At 46.5% G+C, this 25,628-nt stretch overlaps 1 protein-coding gene across 1 annotated transcript; it reads left to right on the top strand.

Moving 5' to 3' along the window:
• Window positions 1-5,280: 5,280 nt before the first annotated feature.
• On the top strand, window positions 5,281-8,984 carry LOC134980927 (ras-related and estrogen-regulated growth inhibitor-like protein). Its single transcript, XM_063947957.1, has 4 exons — window positions 5,281-5,922; window positions 6,302-6,355; window positions 6,524-6,600; window positions 7,124-8,984. The coding sequence occupies exons 1-4, from the start codon at window positions 5,802-5,804 to the stop codon at window positions 7,535-7,537; spliced, it is 666 nt and encodes a 221-aa protein (XP_063804027.1). The 5' UTR covers window positions 5,281-5,801; the 3' UTR covers window positions 7,538-8,984.
• The last annotated feature ends 16,644 nt before the right edge of the window (window positions 8,985-25,628 follow it).

The following is a 25,628-nucleotide window of genomic DNA, read 5'->3' as shown; positions in this document are numbered from 1 at the left end:
AGTAATGTAATAATCTGCAGGATATATCACTATGTAGCTTTCAGGTGGTAGATGGGACAGAGCAATGTTCTGCAGATCACTAGAGAGGCCAGTAATGTAATAATCTGCAGGATATATCACTATGTACCTGTCAGGGGGTAGATGGGACAGAGCAATGTTCTGCAGATCACTAGAGAGGCCAGTAATGTAATAATCTGCAGGATATATCACTATGTACCTGTCAGGGGGTAGATGGGACAGAGCAATGTTCTGCAGATCACCAGAGAGGCCAGTAATGTAATAATCTGCAGGATATATCACTATGTACCTGTCAGGGGGTAGATGGGACAGAGCAATGTTCTGCAGATCACTAGAGGGGTCAGTAATGTAATAATCTGCAGGATATATCACTATGTAGCTGTCAGGGGGTAGATGGAACAGAGCAATGTTCTGCAGATCACTAGAGAGGTCAGTAATGTAATAATCTGCAGGATATATCACTATGCACCTATCAGGGGGTAGGAGGGATAGAGCAATGTTCTGCAGATCACTAGAGAGGTCAGTAATGTAATGATCTGCAGGATATATCACTGTGTATCTGTCAGGGGGTAGATGGGACAGAGCAATGTTCTGCAGATCACTAGAGAGGTCAGTAATGTAATAATCTGCAGGATATATCACTATGTACCTGTCAGGGGGTAGATGGGACATAGCAATGTTCTGCAGATCACTAGAGAGGTCAGTAATGTAATAATCTGCAGGATATATCACTATGTACCTATCAGGGGGTAGGAGGGATAGAGCAATGTTCTGTAGATCACTAGAGAGGTCAGTAATGTAATGATCTGCAGAATATATCACTATGTACCTGTCAGGGGGTAGATGGGACAGAGCAATGTTCTGCAGATCACTAGTGAGGTCAGTAATGTAATAATCTGCAGAATATATCACTATGTAGCTTTCAGGGGGTAGATGGGACAGAGCAATGTTCTGCAGGTCACTAGAGATGTCAGCAATGTAATAATCTGCAGAATATATCACTATGCACCTGTGAGGGGGTAGATGGGACGGAGCAATGTTCTGCAGGTCACTATAGAGGTCTGTAATGTAATAATCTGCAGAATATATCACTATGTACCTGTCAGGGGGTAGATGGGACGGAGCAATGTTCTACAAATCACTAGAGAGGTCAGTAATGTAATAATCTGCAGAATATAACACTAGTATGAACACATCAGGAGGTGGTTGGGACAGAGCAATGTTCTGCAGATCACTAGAGAGGCCAGTAATGCAATAATCTGCAGAATATAACACTAGTATGAACACATCAGGAGGTGGTTGGGACAGAGCAATGTTCTGCAGATCACTAGAGAGGCCAGTAATGCAATAATCTGCAGAATATAACACTAGTATGAACACATCAGGAGGTGGTTGGGACAGAGCAATGTTCTGCAGATCACTAGAGAGGCCAGTAATGCAATAATCTGCAGAATATAACACTAGTATGAACACATCAGGAGGTGGTTGGGACAGAGCAATGTTCTACAAATCACTAGAGAGGTCAGTAATGTAATAATCTGCAGAATATATCACTATGTACCTGTCAGGGGGTAGATGGGACAGAGCAATGTTCTGCAGATCACTAGAGAGGTCAGTAATGTAATAATCTGCAGGATATATCACTATGTACCTGTGAGGGGGTAGATGGGACGGAGCAATGTTCTGCAGGTCACTATAGAGGTCAGTAATGTAATAATCTGCAGAATATAACACTAGTATGAACACATCAGGAGGTGGTTGGGACAGAGCAATGTTCTACAAATCACTAGAGAGGTCAGTAATGTAATAATCTGCAGGATATATCACTATGTAGCTGTCAGGGGGTAGATGGGACAGAGCAATGCTCTGCAGATCACTAGAGAGGTCAGTAATGTAATAATCTGCAGGATATATCACTATGTACCTGTCAGGGGGTAGATGGGACGGAGCAATGCTCTGCAGATCACTAGAGAGGCCAGTAATGTAATAATCTGCAGAATATAACACTATGTACCTGTCAGGGGGTAGATGGGACAGAGCAATGTTCTGCAGATCACTAGAGAGGTCAGTAATGTAATAATCTGCAGGATATATCACTATGTACCTGTGAGGGGGTAGATGGGACGGAGCAATGTTCTGCAGGTCACTATAGAGGTCAGTAATGTAATAATCTGCAGAATATAACACTAGTATGAACACATCAGGAGGTGGTTGGGACAGAGCAATGTTCTGCAGATCACTAGAGAGGCCAGTAATGCAATAATCTGCAGAATATAACACTAGTATGAACACATCAGGAGGTGGTTGGGACAGAGCAATGTTCTGCAGATCACTAGAGAGGCCAGTAATGCAATAATCTGCAGAATATAACACTAGTATGAACACATCAGGAGGTGGTTGGGACAGAGCAATGTTCTGCAGATCACTAGAGAGGCCAGTAATGCAATAATCTGCAGAATATAACACTAGTATGAACACATCAGGAGGTGGTTGGGACAGAGCAATGTTCTACAAATCACTAGAGAGGTCAGTAATGTAATAATCTGCAGAATATATCACTAAGTATGTACCTGTCAGGGGGTAGATGGGACGGAGCAATGCTCTGCAGATCACTAGAGAGGTCAGTAATGTAATAATCTGCAGAATATATCACTATGTACCTGTCAGGGGGTAGATGGGACGGAGCAATGCTCTGCAGATCACTAGAGAGGCCAGTAATGTAATAATCTGCAGAATATATCACTATGTACCTGTCAGGGGGTAGATGGGACAGAGCAATGTTCTGCAGATCACTAGAGAGGTCAGTAATGTAATAATCTGCAGGATATATCACTATGTACCTGTGAGGGGGTAGATGGGACGGAGCAATGTTCTGCAGGTCACTATAGAGGTCAGTAATGTAATAATCTGCAGGATATATCACTATGTACCTGTCAGGGGGTAGATGGGACGGAGCAATGTTCTGCAGATCACTAGAGAGGTCAGTAATGTAATAATCTGCAGAATATAACACTAGTATGAACACATCAGGAGGTGGTTGGGACAGAGCACTGGGGGTCATTCCAAGCTGATCGCATGTAGCTACTTTTTGCTGCCCGTGCGATCAACTAGACGCCGCCTATGGGGGAGGGCTTTTTTGCATAGCAGGGCTGTGAACGCTTGTGCACTCCTGCTATGCAAAAAAGTTTTGTGTAGAACTAGACCTGGGTTAATAGTTACTTACCCTGTGCGATCGATCCAGCGTTGCAGGTCCCGGAATTGAGGTCAGACAGCCGCCCTCCAAACGCCTGGACACACCTGCTGTGGACTCACCACTCCCAGAAAATGGAGAGAGTTGCCGCCCCGGAACGCTTTCCTGCTGTCAATCTTCTTGCGATCGCGCTAGCGATCGCTTTCTTCGTTTTTCTGGTCATTGCCCAGCGATGGCTGTTACTAGGCAACGACGCGCGTGCACATTGCGGCCGCCGCGACAAACGGCAGCGTGCGAATGGGTCGGAATGACCCCCAATGTTCTGCAGATCACTAGAGAGGTCAGTGATGCAATAATCTGCAGAATATGCCACAATGTACCAGTCAAGAGTTGGATGGGACAGAGCAATATTCTGCAGATCACTAGAGAAGTCAGTGATGCAATAATCTGCAGAATATATTCCTAGTATGTACATGTCAGGAGGTGAATGGGGTAGAGCAATGTTCTGCAGATCACTAGAGAAGTCAGTGATGCAATAATCTGCAGAATATATTCCTAGTATGTACATGTCAGGAGGTGAATGGGGTAGAGCAATGTTCTGCAGATCACTAGAGAAGTCAGTGATGCAATAATCTGCAGAATATATTCCTAGTATGTACATGTCAGGAGGTGAATGGGGTAGAGCAATGTTCTGCAGATCACTAGAGAAGTCAGTGATGCAATAATCTGCAGAATATATTCCTAGTATGTACATGTCAGGAGGTGAATGGGGTAGAGCAATGTTCTGCAGATCACTAGAGAAGTCAGTGATGCAATAATCTGCAGAATATATTCCTAGTATGTACATGTCAGGAGGTGAATGGGGTAGAGCAATGTTCTGCAGATCACTAGAGAAGTCAGTGATGCAATAATCTGCAGAGTATATTCCTAGTATGTACATGTCAGGAGGTGAATGGGGTAGAGCAATGTTCTGCAGATCACTAGAGAAGTCAGTGATGCAACAACCTGCGGAATATATTCCCATTTAATATAAAAAAATTGTGATTAGGCTGTATAACTTTTCAGACAAGCTTGTTGCTTTCAGTAAGAGTTAGCCGCGCCTGGGGGGGGGGGGGGGGTAATTCAGGCGCAGCGGCAGCGATCGCAGTCTGAATTACTTTGCGGAGTGCGTACCTGTGTGGGGGAAGGGGGGGACAGGGCCTGACATGCGGGGTGGACTATCCCTGTGCTGGGCGTCCCCCCAGCATGTCAGCTTGCTGCACTCGCCCCTCCCCGCCGGGATCCCGGCGTCGGTATGCTGCCGGGATCCCAGCGTCGGTAAGCTGACCGGCGGTCAGGAGACCGGCGGTCAGCCGTACTACACCCATCAGGAGCATGCCCAGGCGTTGTAGGGAGGTCATACAGGCACGTGGAGGCCACACACACTACTGAGCCTCATTTTGACTTGTTTTAAGGACATTACATCAAAGTTGGATCAGCATGTAGTGTGTTTTTCCACTTTAATTTTGAGGGTGACTCCAAATCCAGACCTCCATGGGTTAATAAATTTGATTTCCATTGATAATTTTTGTGTGATTTTGTTGTCAGCACATTCACCTATGTAAAGGACAAAGTATTTAATAAGAATATTTCATTCATTCAGATCTAGGATGTGTTATTTAAGTGTTCCCTTTATTTTTTTGAGCAGTGTATATATATTTTTTGTGGCCTATTTATTAACGTGCAATTGTGGGAAAGTGAAGAGTAATGATAGTTATAATGCAATCACTGGATTTCTGGGTTTGGACCTGGGCACACCTATAGCACTGGGCATTGTGCTCAAACCCAAGCTCTTTTGCTGGGGCAGTGGCAGACATATGATATTGCTAACTGCGTCACTCATTTCTGGGTTTGCTTGCCTCGTGCCTCACCAGTGACTTGAGCGAGGCACGAGGCATTACAGGACCAATATTTTGCCACACGGTGGCTCCTGATGAAGGGATAGGCTGTATTTCCATGAATATTAGGGAACAGAAGTACCGGCCAACCTTCTCTGTTTATTTCAATTGATCAAGCCCGACATTTTACGTCGAACGTAGAAACCTGGTTTGATAGTAAGCTCTTAGGTCTAGGGAGGCCATTGTGTTTGGTTTTAGGTTGCATTTGTCTATGAATCCCGTTGGTAAAGTGCGACGGAGTATGCAGGCGATATATAAATATCTGTTCATGAATAATTAAGCGTTAATAAATACAATGTCTGGGCACCTTCTGCGTAATGCGGCCAGCACGCTATGTACTGCTAATAATAACAACAACACTTTGCTCCTCTCCCCGCTGCGTCTGTTGTTTTGGTAAAAGATTTTCTCTCCAGCAAAACTGTGGATTGATTTCTCCCTGCACTGGGATAAGTCTGAGATACACATGACAGGCCCCCCTGCCGGGCATAGCTGTGGCACTTGTAAACAGCAGACCCCAAGAGGTCTCCCGTGACTGGCTGCTGGCACTGCCACTCACCCACCCCTGCCCGCCTCCTCTAGTATAAAGGGAGCCGCAAGCCGTCCTAGAACTCACATCTCAGCCACCGTCACAGCTCAGGCCAGAAACAGGATTACAAATGGTTGTACAAATCTCCTCCAGCCAACAGCAGCACACCAAGATGAATGAGATCGGCCAGCAGCTGCAGAAGGTGGAAGCCAACGTGTTGGTGTTAGGAGCGGAAAACGTGGGCAAATCCGGTACGTTTACTTACTGCGCCGGGCGTCTGCTATCCAAATTACCTATCAGAGCCAATGTGCTAGATTGTCAGCTCTTCTGTCAAATTTTGTACATTTTTATTTGATGACGATGTGCCCTTAAGTAGCATAAAATGATATTAGGAATAGAGATTTGTTAAAGAAAAGTTGATAATGATACTATTACTTCCATTGCCTCATTGATCATCATATTATGGCACATTGATAAAGCAATTAGTTTCAGGATATAAATGATTTGTCTCCTACATGTCAGTAGATTGTTATATATACTGTATGTATATATATATATATATATAGAGAGAGAGAGATGTATGTATTTGGCGTGCTATGTGACTTATCCTCTTCTTATTTTCCTCTGCAGCGCTTACTGTCCGGTTTTTGACCCGAAGGTTCATCGGAGAATATGTGGGCACAGGTAATTATTATTATATTATAAAACATCATCCATTATATACATCTGTTATTTCATCACCTGTCATTTCCAAGAAGGGGATTCATTCTCAGCCCTTTCGCTTGACGTCTGAGTTGCGTTGCTGTCGCCTCTGCTTTTCTAACCCTTATCTCCCCTCTGCCTATGTTACAGAGTCCATCTACACGCACAACGTCATGGTTGATGGTAGAGAGACATTCTTCAGCATCTGGGATTCTGTTTGCCCTCAGGTACGTCTTTTATCAGAGTTCTGTTTGGTCGCTGCTGCTGTAGGGTTTGTGTTCTACTGCAGGTAGTGACACCTTTTAGTGGACAAATGCTTGTTGCTTTAAAGTCAGTGTGAGGTCTCTCTTCTCTATCGTGCCACATCTAAGAGATATAGCAATGAAAATGAATCTGTGTCCAAACCGAAACTATTGCCACTAGTCTACATTGTTCTGCTTTTTGCACTTTGTCATCAGATTATTTAATTAGAATGTCAGACTGTTTAATTAGCCTTTACCATCTGTATCTTACTTGCATTTGGTTGCTCAGGGCTACGTACTGATAGAGCACTCGGCGCTCAGCACTGATTAATGTAGTGCAAGTTTAACATGAAAGAGCCGTTTGGCTGCGATTAGCTCCTGCATATCTGCCCTTTTACAGTCAATAGCACAAAATAAAGTACAGCTAGCGAGTTATAGGCAGAAGAACGTTCTTGCATGACAAAACCTTTTCAGCAAACTAAATGTCTTTTTGCTTCTGTGTCGACAGAACCCCAACCTGCAGACTTGCGTCAGTGAAGACCAGCTGCGATGGGCTGATGGTTTCATCCTGGTCTACAGCATTTGTGACCGCAACAGCTTCAGCGTGGTGCACCAGCAGCTCCAGCGGATCCTGCAGGTGAAGAAACGCCAGGTCTTGGTGCCCATCATCATTGTGGGGAACAAGAGGGACCTCCAGCATCGGCGGGAGGTCTCCAGCGAAGAGGGACGCCTTCTGGCCATCTCCTCCGGCTGCGGTTTCTTTGAGATTTCAGCGGCGGAGACCTACCACGGTTCCCTGGTGGTCTTCCACCAACTGCTGGAGACGGTGCGGGAGAACAGGAGTTCCAGCAAGAAAAACACCGGCATCAAGGGTATCGTGAGGAGCATGTCTGCCGTCTTTGGGAGGAGGAGGACGGAGTGATGGGAAGAGTGTAAGCTCTGATGTCTACCAGGCTACATGCTAGCCAGTTGGACTTTACAACCAGCAACAGACTGCTTGGTTTGGCACGCAACGTCCAGTCCCAGAAGGCTGGGACGAGCTAGAGGCTCTGCGGCTCTTAGTGGACCATTTTGGACTGATTTGGTGCTAAGATTTAAAGCCCCTTCCTGATGGACCAGACAGAGAGATGGACTTGAATGCTTTTAAGGGAGACAAATGGACAATGAGTAGACTTTTCATGAAGGCACCCTCCCCTTATTTCGAAGAGGCTTTGGGGACGGCATATAAACTTACCAAGGTGCTGCAATTGGTTCCACCCGTGTCCTGGGGTCACCTCAGCAGCCGAGACACCGATGTATCTCCAGCGATGGCACGGTGTTATCCTGCTGTAGCAGTTCCATTGTCCCGTCCTTGCACGTTTGTCTCATTACAGGACACGGGCCGGGTGGAATTCAGACTTTTATGCAATCCTTTCAGAGCATCCTGCTGGCACAGGCGGTGCCACGTGCCTGGCCGCATTCATCTGTAGTTTGCTGTGCTCAGCACTCACTGGCCTCCCCTTGGTCAGTTGTCTATGGACGTGTAGCCTCCCATGGCTCCATCCCAGGATGCACTGGTGCTGGACAATGACTCATTAAAGGGCTCACCCACCTGCTGCGTCCTCAGACCGCACCTGAGCTTGCACCGCTTATCTCATGCATGCAGTGACAGCTGTAACAAACCAGGGTCTTTAGAAAGTCATGTTGGTGGGTTGTGGGTTTATTACGGTCAGTGTAGGAGTGTTATTTGCACTAGATGGGAGAACGATATACTTACATTGTCTCGTTCTGCCCTGCCTTCTATAGTACTCCTGTAATAACAACTAATTCATCTGCCCCCTCCCATACCTCCAGTGTGGAAGAGATTCCCATTCCTTCAACCATCAGAAGTGCACTGATTTACTCCCGGCCTCTCAATCCACTACTGATATGGCTGAGGCATGGGTGCCTCATGGTGCCTCATGCCTCGGTGGTATCAAGTGGATCCCAGGTAACAGATACTGCTTAAGTCCACACAATACAGCAGCCTAAGCGCGCCTATGGTCGTGCAACAACTTTGTAACCAATTGTGTGCAGAGGAGAATGGCAAAATCTGAGGTCGCTCGCAACACCTTTATAAAAACAACACAACAAAAAACTTTCCACCATCAGATCTGCTGCGTTGCAGGTTTTTTCTTTCAATTAAAGTGCATATCGGCAGGTGATCAGGAACTATTGCAGCTAAATGTAAATAATGTAATATACAGGTATATAAATAAATCTACATAGAGAGGTCTAATTAAATTATTATAAAGCGCAGGGAAAGCAGCTGTTTACAGATAGTTTATTTATTATATCCAGACTTGTCCATGATATTTCTGAAATGTGTGGATTTCTCTTTTTTTTTGCAAATAAAACAATTCAAGTTGAAAAAAAATCTGATTTATGTTGTTATTTCTGTTTGTGTCCAATGTTGCCGATTGCTGCGACGCAGGTTGTTCTTATGTAACAATCCCTCTGCGTGTAGAATATAAATCCACGGACACCCGCCACACAACTGGCAACGTTTTACTAAAGGCTGATATTATATAACTTACATTTCAGATGTACTAAGGGGGTCATTCCGACCCGATCGCTCGCTGCAGTTTATCGCAGCGATCGGGTCGGAATTGCGCTGGCACCGCAGTGCGCTGGCGCATGCCGGACGGCTGAAGGCTGTCATTCAGTAGCGATCGCCTCTGCCTCATTGACAGGCAGAAGCTGTCGCAGGGTGGGAGGGGGTTGGACGGCGGCGTTAAGCCGTCGTTTAGGGGGCGCGGTCCGGCCAACGCAGGCATGGCCGGAACGTTAGGGGGAGGCGGGCCGCGGCGGCTGTGTGACGTCTCACGCAGCCGCTGTGGCCATGGCAGTGACGATTAACTCCTGGAGCTGCGCTGGCCGGGAGTTACTCCACAAATACAAAAGCATCGCCGCTGTGCGATGCTTCTGGATTTGTGCGGGGAGAGAGGGGGGGGAAGACTGACATGCGGGGTGGACCAACACTGTTCTGGGCGTCCCCCCGCATGTCAGGGAAGATGATCGTAGCTGTGCTAAATTTAGCACAGCTACGATCAACTCGGAATGACCCTCCAAGTCTGGAGAAGGGATAAAGCAGTGATAAGTGCAAGGTGATAATGCACCAGCCAATCAGCTCCTAACTGTTAATTTACATATTGGAGCTGATTGGCTGGTGTGTTATCACCTTGCACTTACCACTGCTTTATCACTTCTCCAGGCTTAATACATCTGCCCCTGTCGTGGGTGTGTGTATACGATAATGCACCACTCGACTTCCATCGATGAACCTGTTAAGGACACAGGGCCCATTTATCACGAATCGCATACTGAATGGCGGGAAAGAAGAAGTGTATTATGGCCCTCATTCCGAGTTGATCGGTCGCAAGGCGAATTTAGCAGAGTTACACACGCTAAGCCGCCGCCTACTGGGAGTGAATCTTAGCTTCTTAAAATTGCGACCGATGTATTCGCAATATTGCGATTACTAACTACTTAGCAGTTTCAGAGTAGCTTCAGACTTACTCTGCCTGTGCGATCAGTTCAGTGCTTGTCGTTCCTGGTTGACGTCACAAACACACCCAGCGTTCGCCCAGGCACTCCCACCGTTTCCCCGGCCACTCCTGCGTTTTTTCCGGAAACGGTAGCGTTTTCAGCCACACGCCCCTGAAACGCCGTGTTTCCGCCCAGTAACACCCATTTCCTGTCAATCACATTACGATCGCCGGAGCGAAGAAAAAGCCGTGAGTAAAATTACTTTCTTCATAGTAAAGTTACTTGGCGCAGTCGCAGTGCGAACATTGCGCATGCGTACTAAGCGGATTTTCACTGCGATGCGATGAAAAATACAGAGCGAACAACTCGGAATGAGGGCCTATATTTTATAATGTGCAATATAAACTGTATACAGAGACACAGAACAGACATAAAGGAGCTTGAATGATAAAGTCGGTGCCATGTGCCGAAAGGTTATGTAACCCTTAGCAACGGCACTTTTCCTGAAGCTATTTGGCTGATAAAAGCTACTGTCTGCTTGCTCTAAGGTGCATATAGCGTGTCACAAACATATATATGTACTAATCAGTGCAGCAATGTATACCGGGCCTTTAGCAAATAATGATAACAAAAAAAGGTGAAACGGAACAAAAATGACAGATAACAACAGGCGTCAAACACACGCAAGGAAAAAGAGCCCCAAAGAGCTTGCAATCTGACTGGGAAACGAGGGAAGTAAGAGCAATAAATGGTATGTTAATATAAAGCAAACTGCAAGCCCGCCTTTAATCAATTTATCAATGGCAATTACTTATCATCTCACCTAGGGGTGATCTGTGCAGAAAGATCTCTTTGCATAAGGCTATAAATAACGGGAGTCAAAGTGCCCCAGAACCTTGCACAACAGGAGAAAAACAGGCCCTCATTCCGAGTCGTTCGCTCGGTATTTTTCATCGCATCGCAGTGAAAATTCGCTTAGTACGCATGCGCAATATTCGCACTGCGACTGCGCCAAGTAATTTTACAATGAAGATAGTATTTTTACTCACGGCTTTTTCATCGCTCCGGCGATCGTAGTGTGATTGACAGGAAATGGGTGTTACTGGGCGGAAACACAGCGTTTTAGGGGCGTGTGGATGAAAACGCTACCGTTTCCGGAAAAAACGCAGGAGTGGCCAGAGAAACGGGGGAGTGTCTGGGCGAACGCTGGGTGTGTTTGTGACGTCAAACCAGGAACGACAAGCACTGAACTGATCGCAGATGCCGAGTAAGTCTGAAGCTACTCTGAAACTGCTAAGAAGTTTGTTATCGCAATATTGCGAATACATCGTTCGCAATTTTAAGAAGCTAAGATTCACTCCCAGTAGGCGGCGGCTTAGCGTGTGTAACTCTGCTAAAATCGCCTTGCGACCGATCAACTCGGAATGAGGGCCACAGTTGCTACCCTGAAGAGCTTGCAATCTAAATAGGCAGTGGGAGAATTGAAGCAATACAAAGCGAGGTAACCAGAAATGGCTGCAGCAAAATGGTGTGTCCAGCACACGGCATGGTGCACCAGTATACTGCGCTCTGGAGAATTGCTTTGGTTTTACTGGATTAGCCTAATCTATATTATCATGGAAAACATGAGCATGGAAATGCACCAGTACAACTTTAATCCACAAAAAAAGAAATAAATGACATGATGCTATCCACCAGCTCACATCTGATGAGAGGGGGAAATTGGCTTTGCCGGACAGCAAAGATTGCCCCTAAAAATGCATCTCCCCAAATCCCTGTTTTCTCATTCTGCAAAATTAATTGTCATTTTTTTTAACAACTGCGTGAAACTAGAAAAAAACAATGGTGCGTCAACTCAAATACAAATGTCTTCTCCTTAACCAACTGTGATGCACACATATTGGCAGATACCTGGGTGACCTATCACTGAGAGTGCAGCCTATCCAGTCACTAGCAGCCAGTGACAACAGCACATCTAGTCACTAAGAGACAGTGACATCACTGAAAGTGCGGCCTATCCAGTCATTAGGAGCCAGTGACATCACTGAGAGTGCAGCCTATCCAGTCACTAGGAGCCAGTGACATCAGCCCATCTAGTCACTAAGAGACAGTGACATCACTGAGAGCGCGGCCTATCCAGTCATTAGGAGCCAGTGACATCACTGAGAGGGCAGCCTATCCAGTCACTATGAGACAGTGACATCACTGAGAGTGCAGCCTATCCAGTCATTATGAGCCAGTGACATCCCTGAGAGTGCAGCCTATCCAGTCACTAGGAGCCAGTGACATCACTGTGAACTAGGAACCATCTACACTGGCTACTAGGGTGGCAGTAGCCACTACCCATACATATATTACTTACAATTGATTCAATTGGATTTATTTAGCTATCAATTAAGTACTATTGAGACACTTTGACATAGTTTAATAGATTAAATTATTACATTTTCAATTATTATTAATTCATTATTAAATCAACTTTTTAGTCTTTCAACAAAGTTTTTTTTTGTCTGTTTGTTAAATGCACAATAAGTAGTTTGATTTCTAGATTTCAGATTTGTTCATAATCCAGAGGTCACTGGAAATCTTGTAATCAGTTTATTTGTTCTCTCCTTAGAAGCTTTCATCATGTTTGCAGAAACTTTATTTCTCTGACGTCCTAGTGGATGCTGGGGACTCCGTCAGGACCATGGGGATTAGCGGCTCCGCAGGAGACAGGGCACAAAAATAAAGCTTTAGGATCAGGTGGTGTGCACTGGATCCTCCCCCCATGACCCTCCTCCAAGCCTCAGTTAGGTTTTTGTGCCCGTCCGAGCAGGGTGCAATCTAGGTGGCTCTCCTAAAGAGCTGCTTAGAAAAAGTTTTTAGGTTTTTTATTTTCAGTGAGTCCTGCTGGCAACAGGCTCACTGCAACGAGGGACTTAGGGGAGAAGAAGTGAACTCACCTGCGTGCAGGATGGATTGGCTTCTTAGGCTACTGGACACCATTAGCTCCAGAGGGATCGAACACAGGCCCAGCCATGGAGTCCGACCCCCTTGCAGATGCCGAAAAGTGAAGAGGTCCAGAAACCGGCGGCAGAAGACTTTTCAGTCTTCATGAGGTAGCGCACAGCACTGCAGCTGTGCGCCATTGTTGTCACACACTTCACACCAGCGGTCACGGAGGGTGCAGGGCGCTGCGGGGGGCGCCCTGGGCAGCAATGAGTTTACCTTGTTCTGGCTAAAAAATACATCACATATAGCCCCTGGGGCTATATGGATGTATTTAACCCCTGCCAGGTCTCAGAAAAACGGGAGAAGAAGCCCGCCGAAAAGGGGGCGGAGCCTATTCTCCTCAGCACACAGCGCCATTTTCCCTCACAGAAATGCTGGTGGGAAGGCTCCCAGGCTCTCCCCTGCACTGCACTACAGAAACAGGGTTAAAACAGAGAGGGGGGGCACTTATTTGGCGATATGATTATATATATTAAGATGCTATAAGGGAAAAACACTTATATAAAGGTTGTCCCTGTATAATTATAGCGTTTTGGTGTGTGCTGGCAAACTCTCCCTCTGTCTCCCCAAAGGGCTAGTGGGGTCCTGTCCTCTATCAGAGCATTCCCTGTGTGTGTGCTGTGTGTCGGTACGTGTGTGTCGACATGTATGAGGACGATGTTGGTGAGGAGGCGGAGCAATTGCCTGTAATGGTGATGTCACTCTCTAGGGAGTCGACACCGGAATGGATGGCTTATTTAGGGAATTACGTGATAATGTCAACACGCTGCAAGGTCGGTTGACGACATGAGACGGCCGGCAAACCAATTAGTACCTGTCCAGGCGTCTCAAACACCGTCAGGGGCTTTAAAACGCCCATTTACCTCAGTCGGTCGACACAGACACGGACACTGACTCCAGTGTCGACGGTGAAGAAACAAACGTATTTTCCATTTGGGCCACACGTTACATGTTAAGGGCAATGAAGGAGGTGTTACATATTTCTGATACTACAAGTACCACAAAAGAGGGTATTATGTGGGGTGTGAAAAAACTACCTGTAGTTTTTCCTGAATCAGATAAATTAAATGAAGTGTGTGATGATGCGTGGGTTTTCCCCGATAGAAAATTATTGGCGTTATACCCTTTCCCGCCAGAAGTTAGGGCGCGTTGGGAAACACCCCTTAGGGTGGATAAGGCGCTCACACGCTTATCAAAACAAGTGGCGTTACCGTCTCCAGGGAAAGACCAAAGGGATACGGCCGCCCTCGAGGAGCCAGCTGATAGGAGGCTGGAAAATATCCTAAAAAGTATATACACACATACTGGTGTTATACTGCGACCAGCGATCGCCTCAGCCTGGATGTGCAGCGCTGGGGTGGCTTGGTCGGATTCCCTGACTGAAAATATTGATACCCTTGACAGGGACAGTATTTTATTGACTATAGAGCATTTAAAGGATGCATTTCTATATATGCGAGATGCACAGAGGGATATTTGCACTCTGGCATCAAGAGTAAGTGCGATGTCCATATCTGCCAGAAGATGTTTATGGACACGACAGTGGTCAGGTGATGCAGATTCCAAACGGCACATGGAAGTATTGCCGTATAAAGGGGAGGAGTTATTTGGGGTCGGTCCATCGGACCTGGTGGCCACGGCAACAGCTGGAAAATCCACCTTTTTTTACCCCAAGTCACATCTCAGCAGAAAAAGACACCGTCTTTTCAGCCTCAGTCCTTTCGTCCCCATAAGGGCAAGCAGGCAAAAGGCCAGTCATATCTGTCCAGGGATAGAGGAAAGGGAAGAAGACTGCAGCAGGCAGCCCATTCCCAGGAACAAAAGCCCTCCACCGCTTTTGCCAAGTCCTCAGCATGACGCTGGGGCCTTACAAGCGGACTCAGGTGCGGTGGGGGGTCGTCTCAAGAGTTTCAGCGCGCAGTGGGCTCACTCGCAAGTGGACCCCTGGATCCTACAAGTAGTATCCCAGGGGTACAGATTGGAAGTTCGAGACGTCTCCCCCTCGCAGGTTCCTGAAGTCTGCTTTACCAACGTCTCCCTCCGACAGGGAGGCAGTATTGGAAACAATTCACAAGCTGTATTCCCAGCAGGTGATAATCAAAGTACCCCTCCTACAACAAGGAAAGGGGTATTATTCCACACTATATTGTGGTACTGAAGCCAGACGGCTAGGTGAGACCTATTCTAAATCTGAAATATTTGAACACTTACATACAAAGGTTCAAATCAAGATGGAGTCACTCAGAGCAGTGATAGCGAACCAGGAAGAAGGGGACTATATGGTGTCCCTGGACATCAAGGATGCTTACCTCCATGTCCAAATTTGCCCTTCTCACCAAGGGTACCTCAGGTTCGTGGTACAAAACTGTCACTATCAGTTTCAGACGCTGCCGTTTGGATTGTCCACGGCACCCCGGGTCTTTACCAAGGTAATGGCCGAACTGATGATTCTTCTTCAAAGAAAAGGCGTCTTAATTATCCCTTACTTGGACGATCTCCTGATAAGGGCAAGGTCCAGAGAACAGTTGGAGGTCGGAGTAGCACTATCTCAAGTAGTTCTACGACAGCACGGGTGGATTCTAAATATTCCAAAATCGCAGCTGTCTCCGACGACTTGTCTGCTGTTCCTAGGGATGATTCTGAACACAGTCCAGAAAAAGGTGTTTCTCCCGGAGGAGAAAGCCAGGGAGTTATCCGAGCTAGTCAGGAACCTCCTAAAACCAGGAAAAGTGTCAGTGCATCATTGCACAAGGGTCCTGGGAAAAATGGTGGCTTCTTACGAAGCGATTCCATTCGGCAGATTTCACGCAAGAACTTTTCAGTGGGATCTGCTGGAAAAATGGTCCGGATCGCATCTTCAGATGCATCAGCGGATAACCCTGTCTCCAAGGACAAGGGTGTCTCTTCTGTGGTGGCTGCAGAGTGCTCATCTACTAAAGGGCCACAGATTCGGCATTCAGGACTGGGTCCTGGTGACCACGGATGCCAGCCTGAACGGCTGGGGAGCAGTCACACAAGGAAAAATTTTCCAGGGAGTGTGATCAAGTCTGGAGACTTCTCTCCACATAAATATACTGGAGCTAAGAGCAATTTACAATGCTCTAAGCTTAGCAAGACCTCTGCTTCAAGGTCAGCCGGTATTGATCCAGTGGGACAACATCACGGCAGTCGCCCACGTAAACAGACTGGGCGGCACAAGAAGCAGGAGGGCAATGGCAGAAACTGCAAGGATTCTTCGCTGGGCGGAAAATCATGTGTTAGCACTGTCAGCAGTGTTCATTCCGGGAGTGGACAACTGGGAAGCAGACTTCCTCAACACGACCTCCACCCGGGAGATGGGGACTTCATCGGGAAGTCTTCCACATGATTGTGAACCGTTGGGAAAGACCAAAGGTGGACATGATGGCGTCCCGCCTGAACAAAAAACTGGACAGGTATTGCGCCAGGTCAAGAGACCCTCAGGCAATAGCTGTGGACGTTCTGGTAACACCGTGGGTGTACCAGTCGGTGTATGTGTTCCCTCCTCTGCTTCTCATACCTAAGGTACTGAGAATTATAAGACGTAGAGGAGTAAGAACTATACTCGTGGCTCCGGATTGGCCAAGAAGGACTTGGTACCCGGAACTTCAAGAGATGCTCACAGAGGACTCATGGCCTCTGCCGCTAAGAAGGGACTTGCTTCAGCAAGTACCATGTCTGTTCCAAGACTAACCGCGGCTGCGTTTGACGGCATGGCGGTTGAACGCCGGATCCTAAGGAAAAAAGGCATTCCGGAAGAGGTCATTCCTACCCTGGTCAAAGCCAGGAAGGAGGTGACCGCACAACATTATCACCACATGTGGCGAAAATATGTTGCGTGGTGTGAGGCCAGGAAGGCCCCACGAAGAAATTTAAACTCGGTCGATTCCTGCATTTCCTGCAAACAGGAGTGTCTATGGGCCTCAAATTGGGGTCCATTAAGGTTCAAAGTTCGGCCCTGTCGATTTTCTTCCAGAAAGAATTGGCTTCAGTTCCTGAAGTCCGGAAGTTTGTCAAGGGAGTACTGCATATACAACCCCCTTTTGTGCCTCCAGTGGCACTGTGGGATCTCAACGTAGTTCTGGGATTCCTCAAATCACATTGGTTTAAACCGCTCAAATCTGTGGATTTGAAATATTTCACATGGAAAGTGACCATGATGTTGGCCCTGGCCTCGGCCAGGCGAGTGTCAGAATTGGCGGCTTTGTTTCACAAAGGCCCATATCTGATTGTCCATTCGGACAGGGCAGAGCTGCGGACTCGTCCCCAGTTTCTCCCTAAGGTGGTGTCAGCGTTTCACCTGAACCAGCTTATTGTGGTACCTGCGGCTACTAGGGACTTGGAGGACTCCAAGTTGCTAGATGTTGTCAGGGCCCTGAAAATATAGGTTTCCAGGACGGCTGGAGTCAGGAAAACTGACTTGCTGTTATCCTGTATGCACCCAACAAACTGGGTGCTCTTGCTTCTAAGCAGACGATTGCTAGTTGGATGTGTAGTACAATTCAGCTTGCACATTCTGTGGCAGGCCTGCCACAGCCAAAATATGTAAATGCCCATTCCACAAGGAAGGTGGGCTCATCTTGGGCGGCTGCCCGAGGGGTCTCGGCTTTACAACTTTGCCGAGCTGCTACTTGGTCAGGGGCACACCCTGGCTGAGGAGGACCTGGAGTTCTCTCACTCGGTGCTGCAGAGTCATCCGCACTCTCCCGCCCGTTTGGGAGCTTTGGTATAATCCCCATGGTCCTGACGGAGTCCCCAGCATCCACTAGGACGTCAGAGAAAATAAGATTTTACTTACCGATAAATCTATTTCTCGTAGTCCGTAGTGGATGCTGGGCGCCCATCCCAAGTGCGGATTGTCTGCAATACTTGTACATAGTTATTGTTACAAAAAAATCGGGTTGTTATTGTTGTGAGCCGTCTGTTCAGAGGCTCCTACGTTTGTCATACTGTTAACTGGGTTCAGATCACAAGTTGTACGGTGTGATTGGTGTGGCTGGTATGAGTCTTACCCGGGATTCAAAATCCTTCCTTATTGTGTACGCTCGTCCGGGCACAGTATCCTAACTGAGGCTTGGAGGAGGGTCATGGGGGGAGGAGCCAGTGCACACCACCTGATCCTAAAGCTTTATTTTTGTGCCCTGTCTCCTGCGGAGCCGCTAATCCCCATGGTCCTGACGGAGTCCCCAGCATCCACTACGGACTATGAGAAATAGATTTATCGGTAAGTAAAATCTTATTTACTTGCTACTGTATATAAATATCCTTATATTTCGTTCAACTCATAAATATGGTCTGTATACCTCCCTATTAATACAAATATTTACTTTCATGGCTAAAGACATATATTGTAGGGTCTGGATCAGCATTGATAATAAGTCTGAAAGACATGTTTGCGTGGAGCCAAGTTATATAGGGTTGGTTAAGGTCATCCGTCAAAGACAAAATACACCTAGTCCTCCTGGATTCGGGACGGGTTAAGGGATCCATTGAGGCTCTTTCTCCTCAAACTCTGGTTCCATCTCGTCTGTCCTATGTTTCAGTGAAATATCGTTTATTGTTGATGGTGACGTCAAAGATGAACACATCACCATGTTGAGAGTTCAGTAAATGCCTCTTGCCTGTAGAAGGTCCCACTGATGTGAAGAGTCCAACTTGTTCTTCTTAGCATTGACATTCTGCTTTGGACCATCTTTGGAAAAGTCTCATTAGCTAAACCAAAACAAAAAATATCAAGAAGACCGTTAAGCATATTCCATTGTGCTTGAAGACTTTTCAAAGTTTAATAAGGCAGCAAAGAACCCAGATGTTTTTCACAGCCAAGAAACTTTCTGAGGAACATCTGGCTGTGGATATCATTTGACCTTACAACTATTCAACATTCAACACAAATTATCTGTGCTGGTACTAGACTTTGCCTAGAGATCTGCGGGTGAAGACCACGCTTACAGATCATTATATCCATTCACAAGAAGCAAGAAGATCCTGTCTTAGCAAAACGATGGATAATAAAATGCACTTATATTGTATATACATTTTTTTTTTTAAAGAACTTCTGTTTCCACCATTTTGTCCAGTACTGATCCTTAGAAACCTCACTACAAAAACCCCCCAGATCATTTCTTGCAGTCATGGATTCTAGACAATGAGCAAAGAAGTCTTCAACCTGGCCACAGGTGTTTGACCTTATTGTCAAATATGAAGACTTTGTGCAGGTCCAAGAGTGAGGACGGTGGGCAAACACACGTGCGTAAGTACACCTGACTGCCGTGCAAGTGCATATCTAGGCGCATACCCACTTACCTGTCTTCTGCACTGCCCTGCAAAAAGCAATCTGGACCTAATTTTGTATGTTGGCTGATTCACCTGAGAATATGGAATGTCAGTAGATCACACAAGTCCATCCGAACCACAGAAATTCTGGTGAACGATGGGAGAGGTGGGCAAGTTAAAGGACAAAAGCACGCGTTTCACATCATTTACAGTCAATCCACTGTTGAATGTTGATTCAAAACGTGTTACTATGAAGCAGTAAAGGCCCATGATGTCATTATTAAGGTGAGTTATGAGGTGGGCTGGTAAGTTTTAATAGGATGGTGAATTTTCAGGGCGCCTGTACAGCTGTGAGACTGCTATACCGAGGTGACTTTATTGTGTCTCGATGGTGCTCAGACCCTTGCAACCGAAACCCCAACAGGTTTGTGGCCATCGAAATTCTGAAATTCTGTCCAATTTTGAATTGGTTATAAACTCTTTTATGCATCTCAACTGTTTTATTTGTATCTTAAAGATCTGGTCTCCCCCACCCCCCTCCCCCAACCTCGGAGCTGTGCTAGACACCAGTGGAAACTATCTACATCTTAAAGTAAATGCACTTTACTTTGCTGTGACGCAACTTTGTTCCAACAGTCATTTGAAGGCCTGGATATGTACGCTAGTGCAATGCTCTCTGCCGTCAAAGGCCTGTTAGACTCATTTATCAAAGAAGGTCACAGCATCACCAAATGTAATGTGCAATAGTTAGTATCTGGTGCTGCAATTGGGTATTTCTGAGATAACGGCGGCCGCTACTTCAACACCTCAGGAAAGCTCAGCAAAGCCATTAAGGGGCCGTAGCTGAAGTGGCCCCAGCTGAATCCTGGGAGTTCATTATTCACTACAATAGGTGACATTGTGCTTGGCCAGGGTTAAACTGTCTCCCTTGGGTAACTTGTTCGCCCCATACACAGCAACCTACAAATAGACTTCATCACTCTCAATTACCCCCAGGCACACAGCAGTGATGTAACCCACTGCACAAAGCACACATGGAAGGTGGGTGAGGACTAAAATGGAGTAAATTGAAATTGAGGTTTGTCTTAAAGGTACTCTGCCATATAAACTATATTTAATGCATGTGGGTATTAACCATGGAATAACCAAGTTATATACCATGGATACAACGGTGTGCAGTGCTCGGGGTTCCACGAGGCAAGAGGGTCCGGTGCTGGCCTATTGACTAGTGGCCTCCTTGCACCCCGAGCCAGGTATCTCCATGGGGTAGTGCAGTGATTAGCGTTATGGCCTCACAACACTGAGGTCTTGGGTTCAATCCCCACCAAGGTTATATTGGTGCAGAGTTTGTACGTTCTCCCCACAATTGTGTGGGTTTTCTTTCAGGTGCTCCAGTTTCCCCCCACGGGATCCGGTCTTTAAGTTGACAGTAAGTAGGTCGACACTATTGGTCGACATGGTTTCTAGGTCGACAGGGACTCTAGGTCGACATGAGTTTTTCACATATTTTTTTCTTTTTTCTTTTTTTGAACTTTTTCATACTTTACGATCCACGTGGACTACAATTGGGAATGGTAACCTGTGCCGCGCGCAGCGAGTTCGCTTGCCATGCAACGGGACACGGTGCACTAATTGGGGTTCCCGGTCACTGTACAGAGAAAACAACACCAAAAAAATAAAAAAACTCATGTCGGCCTTTTCTCATGTCAACATAGAGTCCCTGTCGACCTAGAAAACATGCCGACCTACTTACTGTCGACCAGTAATGGTCGACTTAGACACTGTCGACCTAAGTCTAATCTACCATACTACACCCCCTCCCACAATCCAAAAACATACTTATAGGTTAGTTGCCTTCTGCTTCCCATTGGCAGGGTGAGTGACTGTGAGTGACTGATGCATTCTCTATAGTGCGCTGTGGAATATGTGTGCGCTATATAAATATCTGGTAATAATGAAATAAATACGTCGCTGGTCTTCCCACTCCAAGCCCGACGGATGTATTTCTATATATTTAAACATCATATTAAAGACTCTGAAGACAGGATTGGCGCACCCGTGCAGCTTGCGCCCACATGGAAACACCAGACTTGCTGTTTACTTCTGGCGTGAGAGCTGTAAATGAGGCTTGAGTCTGGGGAGAGGGCATTAATTGGGCATAGCCTTGTTGGGTGGGTTCAGCCCTCACTGGGTAGTTTCTCCGCACACACACACATCTGCTGCACATTCACTACATCAGCCCCAAAAACCGAGCGGCCCGAGGCAACTGCCTCATTACGTCATTCGCTAATGCCTGCGATGTTTAGTAATAAATGGTATACATCTACGTATCCCTCCCTCTTGTATGTAACTGGGCTATCGGTCATGCTGTCCTCTGACTGATGTCCCCTAGAGCTTCCCACGTTCTCTGGCTTTTCTGTTCCATGTATAAGTGTGTCCCCTCTCTCCTTATCCATTGCTTCCACGGACAGACGGCTGACAGTAATTGCAGTCATTTCAGCCTCTGGTTATGTAATTGGAAGCACAGTGTGTTCCGAGCTCCACTTCTGCAGTCCCAGTTGCTATAGAGCAAGCAGAAAAGACATGATGCCCTGAATGCTCTGAGCCCAGATTAGAACACAAGTTCCCTGGCTAAGTCTGTGTTCTCGCCAACCTGTGGACCTGATTCAGAGGTGGATGAAGCGTCAATGGCGCACGCAGTTGGCGTAAGTCTGTGCATGCGTCCATATTGTTACCACTGATTCAGAGATGAACGCCATTCATGTCGCTGCTGTGATATTGGATGCAGCAGCGATGTGAAAACATGCTAAGGGAAGAAGACGCCTCCTGCCAGCATCGCAAATCCAAGTGCATCACCTGCGAGACCTTCGGTCATCTGAGTGACCCTGAGGTCACAGCGCCGTAGCTGAGGCCTGGAAATCTGCATCGGAAGAAGCAGAGCCTGGCCAATCCCAGAAAATGGGGACAGCATGCCCCCATTTTTCCGTAACGTTGCCCAGCTTTGCCCAATGCCTCATTATGAATGATAAAGGTCTCCTGTGAATGAGAAAGGTCTCCTGTGAATAAGAAGGGTCTCCTGTGAATGAGAAGGGTCTTCTGTGAATGAGAAAGGTCTCCTGTGAATGAGAGGGTCTCCTGTGAATAAGAAGGGTCTCCTGTGAATGAGAAAGGTCTCCTGTGAATGAGAGGGTCTCCTGTGAATGAGAAGGATCTCCTGTGAATGAGAAAGGTCTCCTGTGAATGAGAGGGTCTCCTGTGAATGAGAAGGGTCTCCTATGAATGAGTGGGTCTCCTGTGAATGAGAAAGGTCTCCTACAAATGAGAAGGGTCTCCTGTGAATGAGAGGGTCTCCTGTGAATGAGAGGGTCTCCAGTGAATGAGAAAGGTCTCCTATGAATGAGAAGGGTCTCCTGTGAATGAGAGGGTCTCCTGTGAATGAGAGGATCTCCAGTGAATGTGAAAGGTCTCCTATGAATGAGAGGGTCTCCTGTGAATGAGAGGGTCTCCTGTGAATGAGAAAGGTCTCCTATGAATGAGAAGGGTCTCCTGTGAATGAGAGGGTCTCCTGTGAATGAGAGGGTCTCCTGTGAATGAGAAAGGCCTCCTATGAATGAGAGGGTCTCCTGTGAATAAGAAAGGTCTCCTGTGAATGAGAAGGGTCTCCTGTTAATGAGAGGGTCTCCTGTGAATGAGAAAGGTCTCCTATGAATGAGAAGGGTCTCCTGTGAATAAGAAAGGTCTCCTGTGAATGAGAAGGGTCTCCTGTTAATGAGAGGGTCTCCTGTGAATGCGAAAGGTCTCCTATGAATGAGAAGGGTCTCCTGTGAATGAGTGGGTCTCCTGTGAATGAGAAAGGTCTCCTATGAATGAGGGTCTCCTGTGCAGATGAGTGAATTAGCGACATGGTAAAAAAACTATCTTCACCTAACGATAATCACACCATATCAAAACTGAAGTATCAATCCCATACAGATTCATAAAATAGATCTGGGTCATTTGATCGTCCATCCCCACTCTAGTGTGTGCCACAAATCACAGGGTGTGGCAGCTTCAGTAGTGCTAGACACACCCCTGTGCCATGGCCACTCCCACTGCGACATGAGCCGGCCCAAAACTTGTATCAGGGCTGCCTTCTTTTAGAGAATAAAAGATAAAGAGATATTATTGCTCTGACACCTGTCTATGGCGCAGATTCAGCTTTAGATGCTAATTCCATTTGGTCGCAAATTGGCCAATGTTTTTAGATATTCGCATATGCATACCAGGTCTTGCGTCGTCGGTGAAGTTCACGATGGTGATCCGATGCTGCGTCTTCAGGCACATGCCGCGGATCAGAGACGCCGTCAGTGGGCTCATTTCAAAAGACTGCACTGGCTGCACTTACATGACGCTGCTACCAGAGACACAGCGTCGACACCACTAGCCAGCAACTCTTATTCAGGCCACTAAACCTTTATCAAAGTACAGAGATTCGGGTATGAGGATATTACCTATAGAGGTAATATATTACACCTGTAGCTAGGTAAATCTGTATTACACGTAACATTATTTCATATTTGTCTCCAAATACAAGAAAATACATGGTCAGAATATAATTGTGATCTGCTAATTAGCAGAGCAGGAAATACACACTGTGTAATCCTTCCTGGGGCATGGTCTGCAATTATCACCTTTATAGACACTTCACAGCAATGGAAAAGTCCCAACTCCTTTCTCAGTCAGCAATCGCTCGTTTCCCAGAAGCCTCTGCACGTGTTCATTGATAGGAAAATTCCCAGATTGTGCCGACATGTAGTCTGTGCCTCACACCTCATTCATTTGTGTCGCCGGGTCCCACCTCCAATGTCTTCTATAAAGATTGCTGACTTCTCCTAATACGGATACCTTCCCGGCCTACTGTCAGGTATATAGTGAGATATTCTGGAGATTATTACATTACTGGCCTCTCTAGTGATCTGCAGAACATTGCTCTGTCCCATCTACCCTCTGACAGGTACATAGTGATATATCCTGCAGATTATTACATTACTGACCTCTCTAGAGATCTGCAGAACATTGGGGGGTCATTCCGAGTTGTTCGCTCGCAAGCTGCTTTTAGCAGCTTTGCACACACTAAGCCGCCGCCTACTGGGAGTGAATATTAGCTTATCAAAATTGCGAACGAAAGATTAGCAGAATTGCGAATAGACACTTCTTAGCAGTTTCTGAGTAGCTCCAGACTTACTCGGCATCTGCGATCAGTTCAGTGCTTGTCGTTCCTGGTTTGACGTCACAAACACACCCAGCGTTCGCCCAGACACTCCTCCGTTTCTCTAGCCACTCCCGCGTTTTTCCCAGAAACGGTAGCGTTTTTTCACACACACCCATAAAACGGCCAGTTTCCGCCCAGAAACACCCACTTCCTGTCAATCACATTACGATCACCAGAACGAAGAAAAAACCTCGTAATGCCGTGAGTAAAAAACCTAACTGCATAGCAAATTTACTTGGCGCAGTCGCACTGCGGACATTGCGCATGCGCATTAGCGACTAATCGCTCCGTTGCGAGAAAAAAATAACGAGCGAACAACTCGGAATGACCCCCATTGTTCTGTACATCTACCCCCTGACAGGTACATAGTGATATATTCTGCAGATTATTACATTACTGACCTCTCTAGTGATCTGCAGAACATTGCTCTGTCCCATCTACCCACTGACAGGTACATAGTGATATACTCTGCAGATTATTACATCACTGACCTCTCTAGTGATCTGCAGAACATTGCTCTGTCCCATCTACCCCCTGACAGATACATTGTGATATATGCTGCAGATCATTACATTACTGACGTCTCTAGTGATCTGCAGAACATTGCTCTGTCCCATCTACCCCCTGACAGATACATTGTGATATATGCTGCAGATCATTACATTACTGACGTCTCTAGTGATCTGCAGAACATTGCTCTGTCCCATCTACCCCCTGACAGCTACATAGTGATATATACTGCAGATCATTACATTACTGACCTCTTTAGTAACATACAGAACATTTAGTATCACCCCTATGTATCATAGGGGAACCACAGCAGATATTGGTGGTCATTCCGAGTTGTTCGCTCGGTAATTTTCTTCGCATCGCAGCGATTTTCCGCTAATTGCGCATGCGCAATGTTCGCACTGCGACTGCGCCAAGTTAATTTGCTATGCAGTTAGGAATTTTACTCACGGCATTACAA

This window comes from Pseudophryne corroboree, chromosome 12 (assembly GCF_028390025.1).
Source record: "Pseudophryne corroboree isolate aPseCor3 chromosome 12, aPseCor3.hap2, whole genome shotgun sequence".
Taxonomy (NCBI): Eukaryota; Metazoa; Chordata; class Amphibia; order Anura; family Myobatrachidae; genus Pseudophryne; species Pseudophryne corroboree.
Note: the sequence above shows the minus strand (reverse complement) of the source record. Positions and strands in the feature narration are given on the sequence as shown.

Bases quoted from the DNA above. Each gene is read 5' to 3' on its own strand.
- LOC134980927 (XM_063947957.1), top strand. From the start codon at position 5,802: ATGGTTGTACAAATCTCCTCCAGCCAACAGCAGCACACCAAGATGAAT. The intron at 6,356-6,523 runs GTAATTATTATT...CCTATGTTACAG, and splicing joins CGGAGAATATGTGGGCACAG to AGTCCATCTACACGCACAAC. The intron at 6,601-7,123 runs GTACGTCTTTTA...CTGTGTCGACAG, and splicing joins GGGATTCTGTTTGCCCTCAG to AACCCCAACCTGCAGACTTG.